The following is a 22873-nucleotide window of genomic DNA, read 5'->3' on the forward strand; positions in this document are numbered from 1 at the left end:
TCCACTAGCCGGTCACATGATACAATAATTCCACTTGAATTGGCAAGGCACTGTTCTAAGAGTTCAAAGCCTCTTCTGGGTATTCTCTCTTTTTATCCTGAGCAAATTCATGAGCGTCAGGGATCATTTTCTCCTGTGACCCAAGGAGAATCCAATCAACAGAGAGCTTGTGTTTAGTCAGGGCTGGTGTGCACCTTGGGCATCTGAAGGTGCCAACTTATCTCCAAGGTGAGGGAACAGCTGGAGCAATGGGTGGAAAGTATCACATAAGGCAGGAAGGAAGGCTTCAGAATGTCATTCCTTCCTGTAAGATGGGAACAATTTGACATAGGATGTGGTAAAGACGAGGAGGTAATGTATGTAAAACAAATCAAATAGAGGTTTGATCTGTGGTCTTCCTGAATGTGGTGATCAGATCAAATACAAATAGCTGGATCATTTCCCTTTAATGAATAGCTGTTCAAAATCACCTAGAAATCCTGCGGGCATGGCCAGTTGTCATTTGGAGTTCGATGGGTCTTCACTCTTTAAAAGTCCTCAGAGGGCTTCCCTGGTGGAGCAGTGGTTGAGAGTCCGCCTGCTGATGCAGGGGATGCGGGTTCGTGCCCCGGTCCGGGGAGATCCCACATGCCGCAGAGCGGCTGGGCCCATGAGCCATGGCCACTGAGCCTGCGTGTCCGGAGCCTGTGCTCTGCAACGGGAGAGGCCACAGCAGTGAGAGGCCCACGTACCGCAAAAAAAAAAAAAAAAAAAGTCCTCAGAACTCAGCTTCCTAACTTGTGGACTCAGGGTCCTTGCTTGGGACTCCTGTTAATCCATGGGCCATCTTCATTCCCTGGCCCTTTTCCTCATCCTGTTTTGCTTGAATTTCCACTGCACCAGTCTGAACACCATTGCTCTGCAGATTTATACCATGCCTCTCATACTGATTTTGTGTCACCTTGAAGTGTTGTAGCAAAAAATTTACTTTTCCAGTTTAATCTCCCAGATCAAAACTATTGTATATCTTCCTGAACAGTCTTAGGATAACTCCAGTGCAACAAGTAAAACTAGCTCCATCATCCTTTTTCCTAAGAGCTGAGAACTAGGATTTTTTTTTTTTTTAATAGCCCAGCTTTCCCCCTGGACATTGTTGACTCTGCCCTATAAAATGAGGGGATTAATACCTAGGGTCCCTCCTAATTCTGTCATTTTAGTGCAGTTAACTTGACTGTAAATATTACCAGACACTCAAAATGTGAATAGTTCTTTTTGTTGCAGATTTGCGATCAGACTTCCTCTGGATGCTGGCTTTTGTAGTGTGAAATTTTAAAAAAAATCTAAATGAATTTCAATTTGTACATTTCAAAAGTTGTTTATAGTAAAAATCCTAAAGAGATTAAGAAAAAAAATTATTTTACATAAGACTATGAGAATTCAACTTTACTAACACATTCTGTATAAACAACGCATGTACTTTTTTTTTTTAAGACAATTTTTTAGAGCAGTTTAAAGTTCATAGCAAAATTGAGAGGAAGGTACAGAGATTACCCATATGCCCCCTCTCCCCCCCAACAGATGCACAGCCTCCCCCAGAATCAGCATCCCCAGAGTGTGGACATTTGTTACAAATGATGAATCTACGCTGACATGTCATAATCACTTAAAGTGTTTACATCAGCGTCATTCTGGGTATTGTATGTTCTGAACACACATACTTTTTTTTGAATTTTATTTATTTTTTATATAGCAGGTTATTAGTTATCTATTTTATACTTATTAGTTATCTATTATATATATATTTTATTAGTGTATATATGTCAATCCCAATCTCCTAATTCATCCCACCACCACCCTCTGCCGCTTTCCCCCCTTGGTGTCCATACGTTTGTTCTCTACATCTGTGTCTCTATTTCTGCCCTGCAAACCGGTTCATCTGTACCATTTTTCTAGGTTCCACATATATGCGTTAATATACAATATTTGTTTTTCTCTTTCTGACTTACTTCACTCTGTATGACAGTCTCTAGATCCATCCACGTCTCTACAAATGACCCAATTTCATTCCTTTTTATGGCTGAGTAATATTCCATTGTATATATGTACCACATTTTCTTTATCCATTCATCTGTCGATGGGCATTTAGGTTGCTTCCACGACCTGCCTATTGTAAATAGTGCTGCAATGAACATTGAGGTGCATGGTGTCTTTTTGAATTATGGTTTTCTCTGGGTATATGTGCCCAGTAGTGGTATTGCTGGGTCATATGGTAATTCTATTTTTAGTTTTTTGAGGAACCTCCATACTGTTCTCCATAGTGGCTGTATCAATTTACATTCCCACCAACAGTGCAAGAGGGTTCCCTTTTCTCCACACCGTCTCCAGCATTTGTTGTTTGTAGATTTTCTGATGATGCCCATTCTAACTGATGTGAGGTGATACCTCATTGTAGTTTTGATTTGCATTTCTCTAAAATTAGTGATGCTGAGCAGCTTTTCATGTGCTTCTTGGCCATCTGTAGGTCCTCTTTGGAGAAATGTCTATTTAGGTCTTCTGCCCATTTTTGGATTGGGTTGTTTGTTTTTTTAATATTGAGCTGCAAGCTGTTTATATATTTTGGACATTAATCCTTTGTCCTTCGATTCATTTGCAAATATTTTCTCCCATTCTGAGGGTTGTCTTTTCATCTTGTTTATGGTTTCCTTTGCTTTGCAAAAGCTTTTAAGTTTCATTAGGTCCCATTTGTTTATTTTTGTTTTTATTTCCATTACTCTAAGAGGTGGATCAAAAAAGATCTTGCTGTGATCTATGTCAAAGAGTGTTCTTCCTATGTTTTCCTCTAAGAGTTTTATAGTGTCTGGTCTTACATTTAGGTCTCTAATCCATTATGAGTTTATTTTTGTGAACACACATACTTCTTTAATGTTCCAATGCTCAGCTGATATTGCATCCATAGCAGTGCTTACAATTCCACTCCACCAACTGGCCCTATGCCTCGGGCAGGACTTTTCAACCTTCACTGTTGGCATTCAGGAGCTGGATAATTCTTTGTGGTGGGGCTGTTTTGTGCACAGAGGGATATTGAGCAGCATCTCTGTCCCTCTACCCACTAGATGCCAATAGTCCCCTCCCAGTTGTGACAATCAAGAATGCCTTCAGACACTGCCAAGTGCCACAAGGGCAAAACCGGCCCAGGTGAGGACCAGTGCTTTAGGGAATTAGTTATCTAGAATCCTAGAATTAGTTATCTAGAATACTAGAATTAGTTATCTAGAATGCCTCTGTTTGCTGCTTCCCTGACAACTTTACTTACAGAGCAAGAAGCCCTGGCACAGAGGCAAAGGAAATGTGGGAGATGTCCTGCCTGCTTCATCCTGGAAAGCACAGGTGCTCTCAGTTTTGTCCTAGTCCTTCAGGGCCTTCTGGGGGCAACTGCCCGGTTTCCCTCCTGAAGGAAGCGACTCCAGGCCTGCTTTTCTCTGAGACAGTCTCTCTCAGAGTAACAGTAGGGCTCATTTAGCCAGCGCCAGGAAGAGCTGTTGGCATTCTCTTATCCTTCTTTTAGGAGAATGTACATTATTGTTTTGGCAAGGTTTTCAAGAAAATTCTAAGATGTTAAGTTGCTTTATTTACATTTAATGGCATCATTCAGAATTCTCTACTTTTCTAACCAGTACTCTCCTCAACTTCACTGCTTGTGCTAAATCACTGTGAATACTGAGAGGCAGCCAACACTACGTATGACCCTCCTCAGTAACGCTGGAAAATCTATACTTCATGTGTGTGTGTGTGTGTGTGTGTATATATATACACATATATATATACACACACACACATGAAAATGGCTTTCTTCTCCCATTTAGCTCAAACTACAAGCCTTTCTTCCCTTTGTATCTTTTAAAATGAAACAATTTCTCGCTTACTAAAACTTGAAGACTGCTAACTTGAAAACATAGCATAAAACTAGTCTTATTTCCAACACCACAGGAGGGTTAGGACTATTCACTAAGTCTGTAAATGTGAAAGGACTCTCAGCAATTTCATTCGCTTTAAGCTCTGTATGTGAAGAAAAGTAGAAATCTAACTAATTTGAGATAAAAACCACTGGTCCTGATACTGTTCATGACTCTGTGAAGGTTTAGTTTCATGGCTATTCACCCAAATCCTCATGACTGACTTTTCTAATGTAATTCCAGGAAAATGGGCTGTCAGGGACATACCATTATGGCAGCTAATGAGAGAACTTGAAATCTGAAGGCTTACTCCTTAGACACACATCTCATTAGAGAAATGGGATTTAAATGGTTTTAAAATACACCACATCTTACCAAAAGAAAAAGAAAAAAAAACTGATACCAGCTTACAATTCATTAACAAGTACTAGACTCTCAAATATAGCTAAACAAAAACTATTACCACGAACTGAACTAAGATAATATAAACAGTTCCTAAAGCATAGTTTGCCAAAGTTTGGATGGTTTCTCAAAAAGCATACTATAAAAATCTTAGTTTTTGAAGGCTCACTTTTTAAATAGGGAAAAGTCTTTGAAGAGCATTTTAAGGTTAGATATCCTTTTGTGATTAAGTTAATTCAGATGCATTGACTCCTGCCAAATTTTTACTGCAGCACGAGCTACGATTTCTGAAGTCACTAAATTTCTCGTTACAGCACAGGAAAAGGAAGATAAAGTAGGAAAGGGATCAGTTTCAAATTCAGTCCTAAGCAGCAACAATGTTTGAGATGCAATCATAAAACCAAATATTTCACCTAGGACATGGAAAAAGCACTAGATCACCAGAAAGCAAAGAGTAAAAAGCTGCAAGCAAAAGCAATAAGAAGATGCCAAACTTGGAACAAGGTCTTATTGACACATAATATGCTAATCAGCTCACTCCTTTAGGCCAAAAAAAAAAAAAAAAAAAGTCTTTGTTCACATAGGTAACATATATTTTTGAGAATAACAAAGTCACCATGTGGAGATATATTTTTTTAAACAATTTTTTATTTTCTGAAATATTTGACTATTTCACTGATAAACTAAAAAAGAATATTATTTAATTTTGTTGTTTCTTTTTTGTAGCCTTTATGACCTGTAATATTAACTTGCTTGATGGTAAAGAACCAAAAGTTAATGGAAGGGCCTTGACCACGAGTTTCTCCCATGACAACCTTCACTATTCTTGATTTTGTGGATTTAGAACAAAGTTACAAATGTGTTTTATTTTGTTAGTTATTAGTAAGGCAATATATAAATTTAGATTTTTTCTGAAGTTGAAAGAACTGAATGAATACTAGCCCTCTTTCAGTTTCAGTATTATAGACAATGCTCTTATTCATTCACGTACTTTGACTCTTGCTCCTTTCAAACATGCATACTTTTAAATTACAGTGCCCAAATGTGTTAATTTGAGGACACCAACAACCTGAGAGGCCTTTCCATTTGCTCTTTAGCCTGCTTCTCTCGATATGTAAACTAGTGTATCAGTGTGTCTGTTAATAAATACATTTCACACAATTGAGAGAACGCTTTGGATTTAAGCATTGCAAAACAATGGTATTTAGTCGACTATCTTCTTGACTATAAGAACATTAGACTAGCCGACATCTTGCTGAAAAAACTAGATTAAATTCATGCCATTTAAGCCAACAGACTGACGTGTCCTCTCCTAGTGTTGAATCTAATCTGTGGCACTTTAACACACTTCAGGTGAGAACACACACATATATTGAGATATAAGGAAAATAAAACTGCATAATACTTGAGACTTCAAAGGCTTCATTCCTAAATGCCCCAAAGTTACACGTTCCTCCTACTCTTTATTAAAGAGCCTTCCGAAAACAAGTCTGAGAAGCATTTCTTTAAGTATACACGATAGAAAGTACTCTTCAGAGTCAATATTAATTAGATAATAAGTTTGGACTGGGAATAAGATAAGCATTCTAAAATTGAGACTATAAAGGATTACATGAAAATATCATCCTGTCATTAAACAACTCAACTTCACAACTACCCTGACACTGATACATTTTCTTCCAATCAAAAGTAGCTGCAAACTGGGACTTCCCTGGTGGCGCAGTGGTTAAGAATCCGCCTGCCAATGCAAGGGACACGGGTTCGAGCCCTGATCTGGGAAGATCCCACGTGCCATGGAGCAGCTAAGCCCGTGCGCCACAACTATTGAGCCTGCGCTCTAGAGCCCGCAAACCACAACTACTGAAGCCCACGTGCCCAGAGCCCGTGCTCCGCAACAAGAGAAGCCACCGCAATGAGAAGCCCCCGCTCTCCGCAACTAGAGAAAGCCTACTAGCAACAACGAAGACCCAACGCAGCCAAAAAAAAAAAAAAAAAAAAGTAGCTGCAAACCTTACTCTGCATCTTTCAGGTAAGTCTATAAAAATTTTCTACTTTTATTTCCCTTTATCTAAAGGGAATCAAACACACTGATTGGGCTTTCCTGCAATTAGTGACTGAGTATGAGCAAAGAACTAGTCATAGTCCTACCCTCTTAATTTTGCTCTTAAGCCAGAACCATATTACTTACAAAGATAAAAGACACCCCATTATGAAATGGTGACATTTGGATGAAAAATGAATCAGAGTAATTTCCTTTGAAATTATTTTTTCAAATTTCCTTTGAAAAAATTTTCCCAAAACTTAAATCATAGGGCAGTTTTTATCAAAATAAAAACTTTACATCAAAACAGCAGCTTTGGGAATTCCCTGGCAGTCCAGTGGTTAGGACTCTCTGCTCTCACTGCTGAGGGCCCAGGTTCAATCCCTGGTCAGGGAAGTAAGATCCCACAAGCTGCATGGCGTGGCCCAAAAAAACCAGAAGTTTTGGTAATGGAATGTCTTTTCATTTTCTACTAGGAAAATTGTTAGCATATTTTCATGAACAAAGGTAAGACAGTAATGGAAATAACTAGGCACAGTCATTTCATCGTGTGACTTTCAGACGATGATGAGTTTGTGAAAAGTTAAGGCAACGAAGTCACATTATGAGTATGCTGAAGAATTCACACAAAAGGTAGAATTCTCACTTCTCTTTAATCACTGAGTTTCAGATTTTACAAATAATCTTAGAACAATTCAGGTAACTAAGGTTTTTTGGGGAAACAGTTCTTACTTGTACATGAAGAACTATTACATGCTCCATTTTTCTGCAAATAACTCTATTGGCTGGATTAACAAACACTGTCACAGAAACACAGAATTTTTTTAAAGCCATAGATCGCTGCATATATATTTACAAAAAGCCATAAACAAACATGCATTTCTCCTTATTAGGAGAACTTAAATAGATGTTTGAACATTAAGGCAGTGATGATTCTAAAACATAATGAAATTCTAAGTTAAGGCTTTATGTTTGTTTTGAAACCCATATTCATAGGCAACTGTGACCAAAGCAAACTTTTATCTATCAGACTGAGTTCATCTACTCAGGATATGTTATTTATCCACTACCAATAATTCTTCTACAGGATAGGAATTAGTAGCAACACCACTGAGTTACTTTAATGAATTCTTAGTCCCCTCCTTAGGTTTTATTTTGAGGATTTAGCCTTCAGCAGCATAAGCATGTGCCACAGAAAGAACAGAGCATTTTTCTGGGTAAACTCAGAAAAATTTACAGACTGCACTGATTTTTACTTGCCTGAAAGTTGGCCAACAATCAAGAACTCAGAATCTCCTAAACACAGAAAACTCCAAAAGCATACTTAACCACACACCCATCTCAAAACACAGATGTTCTTGATTATTGAAGCACTTGGTCTTCACCTCATTTTCTTTGAAGACTGTTTGGTATTACCCTCTCTAAACAAACAAAGCAACAAAATGCAGAACACCATACTTTAGATGGATCTATTCTATAATTACTATCCTCAAGGCACAAATACTATCCTTGCTAGACCAATGTGTTTCCTCATTTAAGGAAAAAATGAGAGGTGGATGAAAACAAGATTCACTTTAGAATAGCTGCTGATTGCACTCTTGCCCTATCAAGCTTATGCAAACTATTGAAATTTAGGGGGGAATGTCCTTTTCTCCTTATGTTATTTTTCTTTAAACATTTAGAGAGAAAAACTCAGGCTCAGCTGGTGGGTGAGCTTTGACGAGCAGCTCTGGAGCACCGTCCTGGCCTTCTGTAGAGAGTAGGAGAGATGCTGGTAGGACACACTCCAGTCTGGGCTAACAGGCATGATTTCACAGCCCAGCATTTCCATAGTTGGGGTGACTTACTGTCACTTAGACTGAAAGGATCACTATTTACACTAAGTGCTTGCCGCTAGTTCTTTAAGCAATAATTTTACAGCAACACGTCTTGTGAGGAAAGTACTATACACTTAACGTTGGTATCAGTAAGAGTTCATGTAGAGGAGGGATGGCATTGACTATATGAAAATTGTCTCAAAAGCTAAAGACAAGTGTAGTTTCCTTTGTGTCTTCAAATCAGGGGAGAGTAAGATGTCAAAGCAGATGAAGCTGTTGGTGTTTAAATCTGATGGTACAGCATCAGACTTCTTTAGACATTATTGGGACACAGGAATTTCTAACAAGCACTGGCAAAAGTATTTTAGGTGCAATTTAAGTAAGTCATACTTTGACTAAAGTGTTTTGAAGGTTTGAAAAGTTTGTACCCTAGTCCTGCTGAGCTTGGCTTCAGGTGAATGGCTAGATGGGTTTTAAAGATGTGAAATACATTTTTTTTTTTAAGAAGGGAAGACTACACTGAAAGGGCAAATGTAGGCAACACAAAAACAATTCTTGTTAGATCAACATCTTATACTTTATAATACACTCACACATTTTTACACAAATTTCATGTTTACAGTACAAAGGGCAAAGAACCTCAGATAATCAAAGTAACTGTATCATCAAGTACATTCAATAGAGTTAACACTGTTGTCCCCGTTCTCCATCTTCTAAATCCAGAAGGGAACCAACTGTAAATGCCATCCCCCATGTGGATTCCACTTTCAGAAGTTGGAGACTGGGTGTAGTTCTGCACATGTCTGGGTTTCAACAGAGCTGAATTGAGATTCCATCGTGTTCCAGGCCAAATCGGCCAGAAGAAAGTCATCCATTGCTGTTTGAGTTTCATTGCTGGTGAAGAATAAGCTCCCCAAAGTTTCAAAGCCAGAATTCATGGTCTGTGTTTCTGCACTGTTCAACTGAACTTTGCTTTCTAGAGCAGGTAGGTTTTTAGCAGTGGAGATTCCTTCAGTTTGGGTCTCTGTGTCAGATGAATCAGTACTCATGGAAAAGCTGGAGTGTTTCAGAATACTTCCCAGAGGCAGATGAGGGCTACTGTCTAAAAAGAAGTTCAAGTCCGTCTGTGTCTGCGTGTCAAACATTTCAAGGGCTAAGAAGTTAGAATTTCCCCTACAACTGTAGGACTGGGCACAGGCATCTGCAAGTAAGAAGTCAGTTTGGGTCTCTATGTCCAGGGATTCCAAGACTGGCTCCGTGGTCATGGTGCTAAGCTCACTCTCTTCAGTTTGAGTCTGGATATTTGAGGCCGAAAAGAACTCTTCAATATCAAAATCAATTGCAGGATTCTGGGTTGGGCCAGATGGAAGCTGGGTGTCAGGTCCAGTATTTGTGTCAGACAAAAGACTACGATTGTCCAGTGTCTGACCAGGCAGATTACTTGACAAGATGTTTTCTATATCACTTAATAAATCTATGGTTTGGGTCTGATTATCTGTCATATTCTGTGAAGAAAGTATACTATTATTCTGTGCACTGAAGTTTATAATTGGTGCAGATTTCTCAATATCTTGATTTAAAGTTTTAGGGTGGTTCTGAGGTAACAAACCATGAGTCACAGTCTCTGCTACTAAGCTGCTGCTTATAATACTGTCTGTAGAAACACCATATGACGAATGGACACTCTCAAAAATGTCTCCACACATTACAGCTTGGTCCATCTGTACTCGATCATCGGTTGGACTTTGCATTCCACTGGTCTGAGTTTCTCTGGAGATCCCACCTGACTGGAAACTGGCATCTATAAACACATCAGTCTGAGCCGCTATAGATGAGGTTACCTTAGAACTGGGCAAAAAAGTTTGAGTATGAACACTAATGGGAAGGGAAACTTGAGAACCAAATGTCAAATCAGTTTGAGAACAAGATGACACAGAGGAATCAGGGCTAGCCCACTCTGCAGACGGTATAAAGTGTGGTATGGTATAAGACAGTTCTGTCTGTACATTGATTGAAGAAATGCTGTTCTTCTGACATGTGTTCCCTAGTTCTTGTAAAGGGTTAGATGGACTTTTACCCAAGTTCACTTGAACACCTGTGCTAACTGGCTCAACAGCAACAGGATTTACAATTTTTGAAAGAGGGAGGCTCTCCTTGAGAGAGCAAGACTCCGAATCTAGGCCGAGGATCAGGGTTCCGACGGACAAGGGCAGTAAGTGCACAGCACCGTGGGTAGAGCCCTGATGATCGACACCCAACACCACAGGCTGGGCTGAGGAGTCGGCTGTAGGCACAAATACAGGCACAGGAGAAAGCTGCATAACGGGGAGTTTAACCAAAGCCACTTTGGGCTTTGGTAAAAGCAACTTCTGAGGATACCTTGGAGGTGTTGGAAGAGTCTGCTTTCTGGCATTAGAGCTGCAAGAATCTTCAAACGAAGCCACTAGCTTTATTTCTGAAGTTTCTAGTTCTTGAGCATCTGGTCTTGGGGTTGCTTGGTTGTTCAGTGATTCAACAGTCTTACTGGACAACTTCTGGTTGTGCAGGCAGTTTTCCATTTTCCTTTTCTTACTAGGTGGATCCCTGAAAACAATGACAGAGTAAAAAGAGAAAAACAATTTTAAACTGCAGTTTTCTTCATCAACCCTGGCACTGTATCTTCACTTACAAATTCTATTTCCCACATCTACAGCAGAGGTCAGATTCAACCCAGCGAAGAGAAATCCCTTCTTTTGTAACTCAGCCTATTATCAATATATGGTAGGTAGAAGTTCAGAAACATGCAAACAGGGAAGCACACCTTTTTTTGAGTAAAGTGCTAAGTACCAGAACTCAACTTAGATCCGTAAGCATCAGGAAGCTAACAGATTATATAATGCAACTATTATCATTTCTAAAGTAGGAAGCTCTTAATTCAATTATAAATATGACCTTTCAAATGAAGCACAGTTTCATGATAAAAAAACTCTTCAATAATCTAGTATCCCTCTAACAGAAAACACTGGAAGTTTTTGAAGAATTGAAAACCCAATAGATTTTCAGTTGGGAATAATTAAGCGATTCTCAAAAGGAGCTGGTGAAAGAATAAGGAAGAACAGTTGGGTCAAGTAGATGTGGATCATTTGCTAGTACTGCTGCCATTTCCAAAAGTTCCCTTTTTCATGTCACATCTTTTCTCCGCCATTCCTCCTTTCTCCCCACACTAATGGCTCTACAGGAAGTTTCATTTGAAAATCTTCCCACAGCTATTGGCTTTTGGGCCACCATTTTTTCCCCTTTACCTGTGTTCTGCAGGGATCTCATGGCCAGTTCGGTAGATGTGGGACTGTAATGCAGTCCTGCTGGCATAGGGACAGCCACATGTGCACTGGAAGGTCTTACCACAATCCTCTGCATGTCTTTTCAAGTCCCACTCAGTGCCATACGAATTGCTGCACTTACTACATTTATGCTTCTTTTCAGCATGCATTTTCATAAAGTGCTAGGAAGAACACAAAAGGACTAAAATGAAAAACTGCAACTGCTCAAAACATTTCAAAAACCATCAACATACCCAAATTAACAATGATTTTACATGATACAATATAGCAGTGCAAATCAAAAGAATGTAAAAGCAGGCAACTCTTCCAGTCCAGAATCATCTCTTTCCCCACTGGCTGGGTCCCTCCCTACTCTTTAAGATAGCTGCTTCTGAAATTATTCTTTTCCCTGCAGTTTCTTAATCCCTTGGGAGAACATTTCCTTTGTGCTTTTGCTCCTCTGACCTTGAAGGCATGCAGATTCACACAAGAGATCTGGAAGTACAATTTATCATACTTTGCTGACTTGGTCTTCTTTTCTTTCCAAATCCACTTCTGGACAACTTCCCCTCCAGAACAAGCCATGTCTCCTTCACTTACACCCTACTCATTTTTTCCCCAAGTGGGAGACTTGGGTGGCTGTCCTTACAAGCAGCTTTCTGCTCAATTCTCTAGTTATGATTGGTAAGTAATTAGAATACATGAGGTTTATGACATCTGCATTTCATCCTCAGAGAAGTATACTTCAAGACAAGTAAAATACCTGTTTTACGAGAGAAAATTGAGAAAATGGTCTGTCAGGGCCTCTAGGGCATCCTTCAATTGGACAACAGTAGAATTTTGGTACAGTTTTCAAATCTTTTCTTATTGTTGGATTCACTATGCCATCCTGCAAAAGAAAAATTACTTTAAATAATTATCTTCAAAAAACCAACAGATGGGCTTCCCTGGTGGCGCAGTGGTTGAGAGTCCGCCTGTCGATGCAGGGGACACGGGTTCGTGCCCCGGCCCGGGAAGATCCCACATGCCGCCGAGTGGCTGGGCCCGTGAGCTATGGACGCTGAGCCTGCGCGTCCGGAGCACAGGCTCCGCAACGGGAGAGGCCACAACAGTGAGAGGCCCGCGTACCGCAAAAAACAAAAAACAACAACAAAAAAACCCCAACAGAACGAGCTGGGAGTGATAACAAGGAATAAGTAAAGATGTGCACAAGCGATCTTTTTAGGGTGATGAAAATGTTCTAAAATTTGGGATTGTAGTGATGGTTGCACAACTGTAAATCTACTAAAAAGTAACTGAATTATTAATATTAACTTAAAATGGGTAAATTATATCATGTGTAAACTATAGCTCAATGAATCTGTTAAAATTTTTCAAAACAAAATAAACAAAAACCAACTATATTGTTTAAAAATCTTCTATCCATTCCTTTAGCACTCCTTCTAGACTTAAAAATCTCTGCCCTTCAAGCCAGCTTCTCTAATCGTTAAGTGGTATATTTATAGTTTCTCAGGCTCAAGACCTGGTATCATCCTTAAGTCTTCCTTTCTTTTTTATCCCAACCCCACTGAATTAGTGTGAGTCTCTGAAAAAAACCTGACTATGATCTAGTCTTCCTGATAAAGAGAACTGTGACTTTCTCTGATCACCACAATGCCCCCTAAAGTAGCTAAAGCTAGTTAACACAACTTTTATACAGTAGCGTGAATATAGGCACCATGCTCTGTTTGAAATTCAGTACTCATTATAATGGCCAGTGCTAACATAGCTTTTACTACCGTGGCAGGCATTGTTCTAAGCACTTTATATATATTAACTCATCCTAGTAATCCTTTCTTATTAAGTATGTGATTGACTTTTTGGCTGGGAATTTTAAAATAATTGGTGAGTTAATTTAGCTTAAACTGCTGTCTTGTTGCCCTTGATGAGCCCACATACCTCAGGAGTGAGAAACCTATGACCTCCAGTATAATTCTTACCTGGCAACCCCCAGCTGGCCCCAGAGGAAGGTGTGTGGATGGGGGGTTGGGGTGGGGAAGAACCTCCCCACTACGGATGGAAACAACTGGACACGTGCTCAGGCCTCAGCTACCGCTGTAGCACCTAGACGTTTTAGTCCTTAGGTGCTGTGATGGGAAATGATTCACTACTTTTGGAACACGCCCACCTCCTCCGCTTCCATCAGTGTGCATCTAGAGAAGAAACGAATAACCGTGCGGCTAGGACTCCCTCCGTTTGCTTTCCTACTGGATCTCAAGAGGAACATGTTGATCTTGTTGAGTCTGTCTGTGTCCACTCATGTAGAGGAGAAAAGAAGCTATTCTTGTTTCATTTTTAAACAACGTAATTTATCTCTCAGTGATATCAAATGTAGTCAGTTATTCCTCCATGTCTTCTACCTTGGTCCATCTTTTTATAATCCTATTGCACTACACTGTCTAGATATTCATATTCATTTGGATTATTTAAATGGTTTCCTAAATAATTTTCCTTCCTCTTCTAATGTCAGAACAAATTTGACATTCCAAAAAATTATTTGTATATATCAACAAATACTATTTTTTTAAAAAAGGCACATAAAATAAAATCCCGGGACTTCCCTAGTGGTGCAGTGGTTAGGAGTCCACCTGCCAATGCAGGGGATGCGGGTTCAAGCCCTGGTCTGGGAGGATCCCATGTACCACGGAGCAACTAAGCCTGTGTGCCACAGCTCCTGAGTCTGTGCTCTGGAGCCCGCGAGCCATAACTACTGAGCCTGCATGCCACAACTACTGAAGCCTGCGTGCCTAAAGCCTGTGCTCCACAACGAGAGAAGCCACCGCAATGAGAAGCCCGTGCACCGCAATGTAGGGTGGCCCCTGCTCGCTGCAGCTAGAGAAAGCCTGCGCGCAGCAACAAAAGACCCAATGCAGCCAAAAAGAAAGAAAGAAAGAAAGAAAATTTATAAATAAATAAATAAATAAAATAAAATCCCATCTCCTCATTATGCCTCCAATCTACCATTATGACCATATCTTTTTCTGTTCCCTTTTCATACACTCCCCTGCTCAGCCTAAACACTCTTCCCACTTCCATTTCCACCTTCTACAGCCACTCTCGGATGACTGTCTCCGTTCAGGCAGAATGCAACGGTGGGAAGAGGGCACGGCATGGAGAGGCCTGTGAGCCATTTCCACCACTGATTAGGCACATGACTTTAGACAGGTTATTTAATCTCTGAGCCAGTTTGCTCATTTCAAAAACAGAGAGAATAGTTAACTCTCAGGATTATCTAGTACTGGATTGCCATGGAGCCCGCTCACATTCTCAATAAATAGCACTCCCTTGTTCTGCTCACCACCCAGCTCTATTCCTTGTCTGAATTCCAAGGTAGCAGCTAACTTAACTTGTAAACTATTGTTTTCTTCTACAATTCCTGCCTCCTTAACTAAACTTCTTAAGGGCAGAAACTAATTTATACACCTCTTGGTACTGTTTTCATGCTTTAGACTGCACACTAAAGGCAGAGCACGTTTAGAAAGGCAGTCCAGTGTAGGGCAGCAGCTCTGAAATCTAGCGGCCTGTGAAAAATCACTTGAGGCGTTAAAAAAAAAAATACCTGTGCCTGGTCCCAGTCCCAGGTAATGATATAATTAGTTTGGGGTGGGTTTGGTATTTGGTTTGGTATTTGGTTTAAAAATCTCCCCTGATGATCCCAGTGTGTAGCCTGGCTTAAGAACCATGGTGCAGTGGTTAAACGCATGGGTTCTGGAATATGGAATTTTCTACATTGCTCCTTTCCTGTGACCTTGAAAAACTTAACTGTCTTGGTTTCCTTATTTGTGAAGCAGGCATGATAGTACGATCTACCTCAGGGTTGTTGTGAGGATTTAGTGAATAATTTAAGAGACTTAGAACAGTGCTTATCACATAATCACTCAATTAATTATTACAGCTATTAGTTATCGGCTGTGGAGATTTTTGTTGCTTCTTTTGCTTTCTGCCAACCAACTTAAGGCCAATAAGCTAATCTAAACTAGTACTTTACATTAAATACTGTCCTTGTGGCAACAGAAATAAAAGCAAAAATAAACAAATGGGACCTAATCAACCTTACAAGCTTTTGCACAGCAAAGGAAACCATAAACAAAACAAAAAGACAACCTATGGAATGGGAGAAAATATTTGCAAATGATGCGGACCGACAAGGGCTCAATCTCCAAAACATACAAACAGCTCATTCAACTCAACAACAACAAAAACAACCCAATCGAAAAATGGGCAGAAGAACTAAACAGACATTTCTCCAAAGAAGACAGATGGCCAACAGGCACATGAAAATATGCTCAACATTGCTAATTATTACAGAAATACAAATCAAAACTACAACGAGGTACCACCTCACACCAGTCAGAACGGCCATCACCAAAAAGTCTACAAATAACAAATGCTGGAGAGGGTGTGGAGAAAAGGGAACCCTCCTACACTGTTGGTGGGAATGTAAGTTGGTGCAGCCACAGTGGAAAACAGTATGGAGGTTCCTCAAAAAGCTAAAAATAGAGTTGCCATATGATCCAGCAATCCCACTCATGGGCATATATCCAGACAAAACTATAATTCCAAAAGATACATGCACTCCTATGTTCACAGCAGCACTGTTCACAATAGCCAAGACATGGAAACAATCTAAATGTCCATTGACAGATGAATGGATAAAGATGTGGGGTGTGTGTGTGTGTGTGTACACACACACACAGTGGAATACTATTCAGCCATAAAAAAGAACAAAATAAGGCCATTTGCAGCAACATGGATGGAACTACAGATTATCATACTAAGTGAAGTGAGAAAGAGAAAGACAAATACCATATGATATCACTTATATGTAGAATCTAAAATATGACACAAATGAATTTATCTATGAAATAGACATGGACTCACAGACATAGAGAACAGACTTGTGGTTGCCAAGGGGAGGGTGGGTAGGGGACGGACGAATTAGGAGTTTGGGGTTAGCAGATGCAAACTATTATATAGAGAATGGAGAGACAACAAGGTCCTACTGTATAGCACAGGGAACTACATTTAATATCCTGTGATAAACCATAATGGAAAATAATATATATATATATAAAGTATATATAACTGAATCACTCTGCTGTACAGCAGAAATTAACACAACATTGTAAATCAACCATACTTCAATTAAAAAAAGAAAGAAAAATCCATGGATTCATCTCAAAAAAAAAAATACTGTCCTTGTGAAAGTCTGATTGAAATGCCACTTTTATTGAAACACTGGCCTCTGCTAGCTTTAATGACAACCAACACTGTCTCTCAATCACCAAACTCATCCCATTTACCAGTTCATCTTTTTTTAAATGAAATACTTTTAAACTCATATTATTTTCCTTCTAGTGTTATCTGCAAGAAAAAATCAAATACGGAGAGAATATTAAGAAAGCTTTAAAATTCTTTTTTTTTTTAAGTCTAGGACAATTAAAAAAATTTTTTATTTATTTTGGCTGTACCAGGTCTCAGTCGCGGCATGCATGTGGGATCGAACCCCGGGCCCCCTGCATTGGGAGCATGGAGTCTTACCCACTGGACCACCAGGGAAGTCCCCATGCTTACTTCTAATACATCTTCAATTTGCTTAGCAATCCTTTTATTATCCCTTTTCAAACTCCCTATCATGTTCTCAATATACCTGTTCACTTCACTTTTTAAAATATTAATAAACTTTATTTTTTAAGAGAAATTTTATTAGATTCACAGCAAAATTGAGCGCAAAGTACAGAGAGTTCCCATACACTGTAGCGCCCCCGCCCCCCCAACCCCAATACAGCCTGTTCCACTATTAACATTCCTCACCAGAGTGGTACATTTGTTACAATTGATGAAACTACACTGACACGTCATTATCACCCAAGTCCATAGATTTTATTAGTGTTCACTATTCGTGCCGCACATTCTATGGGTTTTGCCAAATGTATAACGACAGCTATCCATCGTTATATCATACAGAGTATATTCACTTTCCTAAAAATCCTCTGTGCTCCACCTATTCATGACACCTTTCCCCTTAAGCCCTGGTAACCACTAATCTTTTTACTGTCTCTGTAGTTTTGCTTTTTCCAGAATATCATTTAGTTGGAATCATACAGTATGTAGCCTTTTCAGATTGGCTTCTTTCATTTGGTAATATGCATGTAAGGGTCCTCCATGTCTTTTCATGGCTTGATAGCTCATTTCTTTTTAGTGCTGACTAATATTCCCCTGTCTGGATGTGCCATCGTTCATTTATCCATTTACCTGCTGAAGGACATCTTGGGTGCTTCCAAGTTTTGGCAGTTATGCTTTAAAAATGTCTCCTACCACCTCCTCACGTTTCCTTTCTCACTGCTACCACCATTAGTTCAAGTATTCCTGACTCTCTGTTTGGACTTTGTCACTAACCTCTTAACTAATTTCTAGACCTTCAATTTCTTTTTCATTCACACTTTGCCACATTCACCTTTCTAAAATATACCTCTGATCATGACATTACCTCACTCAAACATTTTCAACGGCACCCCAACACTCCCCAAGTCCAAATTCCTCTAGCCACTGGGACATCCAAAGTCCTGTACTATATAGCTTCAAACTATGCTTCTTTTCCGTCATTTCTCTGTTATATCTAATGGAATTACTTGAAATTCCCCAAACCTTTTCAAAAGGAGGAATATATTTATAACTTTGTTGCACTTGGGAATGTTTTAAAAAGAGTAAATGTTCAGTAAAAACTTGGGGCATTATACTGAATATGTTTAAGTGGCCATCTAAGTCAAAACTGTATCACACACCAGGATGAGACACTAAAGGCAGTCATATTGGACATCAACATCATCTCCTTGTTGCTGTCATTACAGGTGTGGAAACAACCCGACGCTGTTTGCTTTCCTGCTTTCTGAGGGCCAACTCCTCATTCCTCCCCATCACCACCTCTCTTCCCCAGTTCCTGACCTTCTTCCCATTCTTGTCCTTAGAAAATAAGCTCTGAGATTAGAATGGGGTAATAAGAAATGGTAATGGCACAATAAGACATGAACTGAAGTAAGAAAGTGATGTTTTTGTTCTGAAGTGCTATATACATTCTAGAATAAAACTTAGCAGACTTATTTTTTAACTGTGCCTTTTGTGTGCATAACTGAAAAAAATGACAAAAAATACTTCATGCTTTCTGTACCTTTTGGGTACCTGTTTATAAAACATTTTAAGTAAAAGAATTTGAAAAAGAACCTATGAGAGGAAATAACTGAAAAACAAGATGGACAAAAGTAAACAAAGAGAAGAAAAGCAAAGCAAGAGGAAGGACCCCAATGAAGTGAGGATAAAAGGAAAGGAGTGTAAGAACTGGCACAAATTGGGGAAAAAAAAAAAAAAAGAAGAAAAGGCATTATAGCTACTCTAGCATCTCTCTGCCTTCACAGAAAAACATCCAAGAAGAAAAGTAGTTTGCTTTGTTGTTGTCTTATTGTAAATTTAAAATTAGAAGTCTTTGTATACTATGATCTATAGAGCAACTTGGAACATTGTCTTTCCTTAAAAAAAAAAAAAAAAAAATTCCTGGCAAATCATTAAAAGCAAACCCCTGGACTGAACATAACACAAAATCCACTAAGCCATGTTTTAAAAATATGTGTTGCTGGATAAGAGGTTCTTTAAGGGGGCCCCTGTCCCCTTCACTATTTTCAAACGTGAGGGATAAAAGAATCAAGAAATGCCGATTTACTCCTACTCTTCTTTTCCCTGAATCACCAGCTTTCATTTCTCCATGGATCCCCTTGTAGGCAAGGCTGGACTAGGATATTTCCAGATTTACTTACAGGATATGGAATATAGACATATATCTTAAGAACCCACATAAAACCAAAAGGTATCATGTACCTTACACCTTACAACTCTATCTCCACTTTTATTCATCATCCTTCAGAAGGATTTGTTAATCATTAAGAAGGGAGTATTTGATTGAGGGCAGGGTATCTTCTGAAGACTAGAAATAAATAAGAAACTTACAACAAATAATGGGGACGGGAATAAAATATTATCATAGGGGCTTCCCTGGTGGTGCAGTGGTTAAGAATCCGCCTGCCAATGCAGGGGACATGGGTTCGAGCCCTGGTCCAGGAAGATCCCATATGCTGTGGAGCAACTAAGCCGTGTGCCACAACTACTGAGCCTGTGCTCTAGGGCTCACGAGCCACGATTACTGAGCCCACGAGCCAAAACTACTGAAGCCCGCGCGCCTAGAGCCCATGCTCAGCAATAAGAGAAGCCACCGCAGTGAGAAGCCCGCGCACTGCAACGAAGAGTAGCCCCCGCTCGCCGCAACTAGAGAAAACCTGTGCGCAGCAACGAAGACCCAAAGCAGCCAAAAATAAATAAATAAATTTAAAAAATATATATTATCATAATCTAGGAGAAAAAAACCACAACAACTAGGACAGAAACTAGAATTATGTAAGTAGCCGTAATCAAGAGAACAAAGGGAAAAATTGCCATTGAATACGACGCAGATCTGCCAAGCAGATACACTCACGCTTCAGGGCCCATAGGAGCACACTGGACTGCTAGTGGAGCCTCTGGTCCAAACGCAGCCCACCTTCAAAGCCACAGGGAGCTCTCAGTCAGCTCTTGTCCTTATTAGGCCTCCTTCATCCCCCTCCCTCCTCCCAATACTTTGAGAACATCAAGGGTCAAGCATGATGTTTGAACTCAAGAGCCTACTACTTGGCTCCCAATTGTGCGGACAGATTCACCACACTGGGGCAACACTATACAGATATGGCTATTTTGTCACATAGGCTACCTTCATTAAAAAAAAAAAGAACCCCCTTTCCACCAAGACAGCAGATGTTCAGGGGCTGCATGGTTAGAAAGACGGAACAAGGCAGGAAAGTGAGCCTGTTTGACATGGAAGAAACAACGATGGTTCAGGGTGAGGTTTCTTTAATTCCTGCTGAAACAGGTCTCTCTAGTGACCCAGGAAGGAAACTCAGGAGAGTCCATTTTTCGGTTGTTCAAGATTTGCCGTTCAGAAAGCAATCTTGAGCGTACTGTGCTGTCTGCAGCCAAGAGAACTCTGAAAAAATGACTAAAACTGGAAAAATGGCTTCACACAGGTTCTAAGCAAGGGGGGATGCTGATACTCTGCCGTGCTAAGGTCCAAGTAAAGGTTTGACTGTTAAAATTTACAGTTGCCTCAAACATATTCCTCCTTCTTAGGCCTATTATATGCTTCGGATTGGTAGCTTCAGAATTCCTGAACTTTACATATTTTAAAAACATTATTAGAAATAAACCTACTGCATACTACCAAACCCATTGTATACTAGTCCTGACAAGTAAATGGTATCTTTGCGCTTAACAGATGCTTCACAAAGTCTGCAGAGATACACAGCCCCTGAGAGCAATTCCATAGAAAAGAACAATGTAAACTATTAAAAAGTGCTTGCGAGAGTGATGTTCAGGCCAACACAAAGAGAGTCGTGGTCAGACTGGCAGCTTCCTCTGTGCTCAGAGATGTAATGTCTGCCTTAGTTGTCTACCAGTGAGGGGAGGATACTGAAAGGTGGATGATGGCTGTTATACATGAGTTGAAGAGAACCCAGGGATTAGGCTGAAGAATTCCTGCAAATATACAGTTCATCCACTCAAGATAAAATATGGTTAAGAAAAGGAAGTGTTTAATTAAAATTCGGGATGGAGGAGAAAACAGGAGAACGAAGACCATTCCCAGAGTTACTTCACTTGTGTTGTAGAAGAAACGCAGAACTTGCAGGGAAACTGCAGCCCCACCTGCAAGGTGTTCCTCAGCCTACCTCCATGTACCTCTCCCGATCGGGCCTCCCTAATCGTCACTTCAGGACGTTGTTGCCTCTGTATCCAGCTGGTGCTAGTAGGGGGCTGCCCTTCGTGGGCATCACATCTGCCTTACTAGAGACCATCACCTCAAACTTTCTGCTGTTAAATTCTTATCAGAAGCCTGATTCTAAAAACGTTTCTGAGGAAGATTTACCTGAAGGGCAGACGGGACATGCAAGAGGCAAGGTAATTTAAACTTACTCCTGAATCAATTCAGACCACCGAAAGCTACATACTCGCAAAACTCCTTTCAGTAACGTGCTTTGGAATTATGCCCCTGTTGGCCTAGAAAGACTTGAAGAAGTGGTGCAAGTAAACTTCCCATTGTAATGACTGAGAAATCATGATTTAATAGGTCTGGGATGGGGCTGGACATCTGGATTTTTAAGAAGCTTTCCGCAGATGTGCACTGAAGGCTGAAAGTCGCCCCATTTTACGTAAGGTGGAAGGGACGTTCAGATTATTGTCCTGTTATTATATACCGTGTCCCCTCTTAAACAAGATTCACGGGAGAAATTTCCCTTAGGTCTCATCCCTGAGCAAAGGTGATGTTTACCAACACTGTGGAACATGTTGCCAAAGCTGCAGCTCCCTGCTAACAACTCGCCCGGAGGAGGAGGCAGTGTGGGTGCGGTGCAAACGGCACCGGCTTCGACCCGAGCCCGGGTTTAAAGCCCAGCACTACGCAGGTGCGTCATCGGTTTCTCTGCAGTAGAACGAAGGTGCCGTGAGAGCTCACGAGACGAACGTGAGATATGCCCGCGACGCCAAGTGCGAGGCCGGTGGTCCGGCCGGCCCGAGCCCGACAGCACAGTGGCATGACACAGGGTTTTCCTACCGCTGCGCCTTCCTGCCTCCTAGGTCCCACTCTCCCCACCCGGACCCCCCTCCCCGGTCCGGCCCTTTAGGGCCTCGGAAGCCCCCGCCGACGCCGGCCGGACCTCGGCGCCTTCCCGTCCGCGACTCTGGCCGCCCTCGGCCCCGAGCGCCCGCTTCAGGCGGTCGGTCGCGTCAGGCCCCGGGAGGCGCCGTCCGCGGCGGGCTCACCTGCAGGCGGTGGCTCTTGACCAGGTGCATGTTGAGCGCGGGACTGTTGGGCAGGATCTTGCCGCAGCCGCGCACCGTGCACAGGATGTTGGTTCGCACGGCCCGGGACAGCTCGCTCACCGACGGCTGGATGAGCTCCCGGGCCGGCGGCGCCGCACCCGCAGGCTGCTGCCTCGCTGCCGTGGGTCGCGGCCGGCTGCCCCTCAGCCGCCCGGGGGGATCCCACGGGCCGGGGGCGGCAGCGGCTCCCCTCCCGGCGGCCGGGACGGCCGCGGCGCCCAAGGCCAGAGCCGTGGGCCCCGCCGCCGCCGCCGCCGCCGCCGCCGCCGCCGCCGCCGCCACAGTCGCCTCAGAGGCCGCCATGGCTCCCGCACCTCAGCCCGGACAGCTAGGACGCCCCGCCTCCCGCCGCAGCGACTTCCGGAAGGGGGCGGGGCCTCTCGGCTCATT

At 41.3% G+C, this 22873-nt stretch overlaps 1 protein-coding gene across 3 annotated transcripts; it reads right to left on the minus strand.

Moving 5' to 3' along the window:
- Nucleotides 1-437: 437 nt before the first annotated feature.
- ATMIN (ATM interactor) lies at nt 438-22872 on the minus strand. Of its 3 annotated transcripts, none has more exons than XM_033406417.2 (5): nt 22424-22872; nt 12255-12380; nt 11474-11673; nt 10572-10775; nt 438-1369 (listed from the first exon to the last, which is right to left on the minus strand). In XM_033406417.2, the coding sequence occupies exons 1-5, from the start codon at nt 22784-22786 to the stop codon at nt 1345-1347; spliced, it is 918 nt and encodes a 305-aa protein (XP_033262308.1). In that variant the 5' UTR covers nt 22787-22872; the 3' UTR covers nt 438-1344. The 3 variants fall into 3 exon arrangements, with proteins under 3 accessions (XP_033262308.1, XP_033262307.1, XP_004280161.2); XM_033406416.2 differs by lacking the exon at nt 438-1369 and adding an exon at nt 7010-10040 and having other exon boundaries at nt 22424-22832; XM_004280113.4 differs by lacking the exon at nt 438-1369 and having other exon boundaries at nt 7010-10775; nt 22424-22832.
- Nucleotide 22873: the final 1 nt, after the last annotated feature.

This window comes from Orcinus orca, chromosome 20, assembly GCF_937001465.1.
Source record: "Orcinus orca chromosome 20, mOrcOrc1.1, whole genome shotgun sequence".
NCBI lineage: Eukaryota > Metazoa > Chordata > Mammalia > Artiodactyla > Delphinidae > Orcinus > Orcinus orca.

Bases quoted from the DNA above. Each gene is read 5' to 3' on its own strand.
- ATMIN (XM_004280113.4), bottom strand. From the start codon at position 22,786: ATGGCGGCCTCTGAGGCGACTGTGGCGGCGGCGGCGGCGGCGGCGGCG. The intron at 12,381-22,423 runs GTGAGCCCGCCG...TTTCTTTTGCAG, and splicing joins TCAAGAGCCACCGCCTGCAG to GATGGCATAGTGAATCCAAC. The intron at 11,674-12,254 runs GTATTTTACTTG...TGTTCTTCCTAG, and splicing joins AATTTTCTCTCGTAAAACAG to CACTTTATGAAAATGCATGC.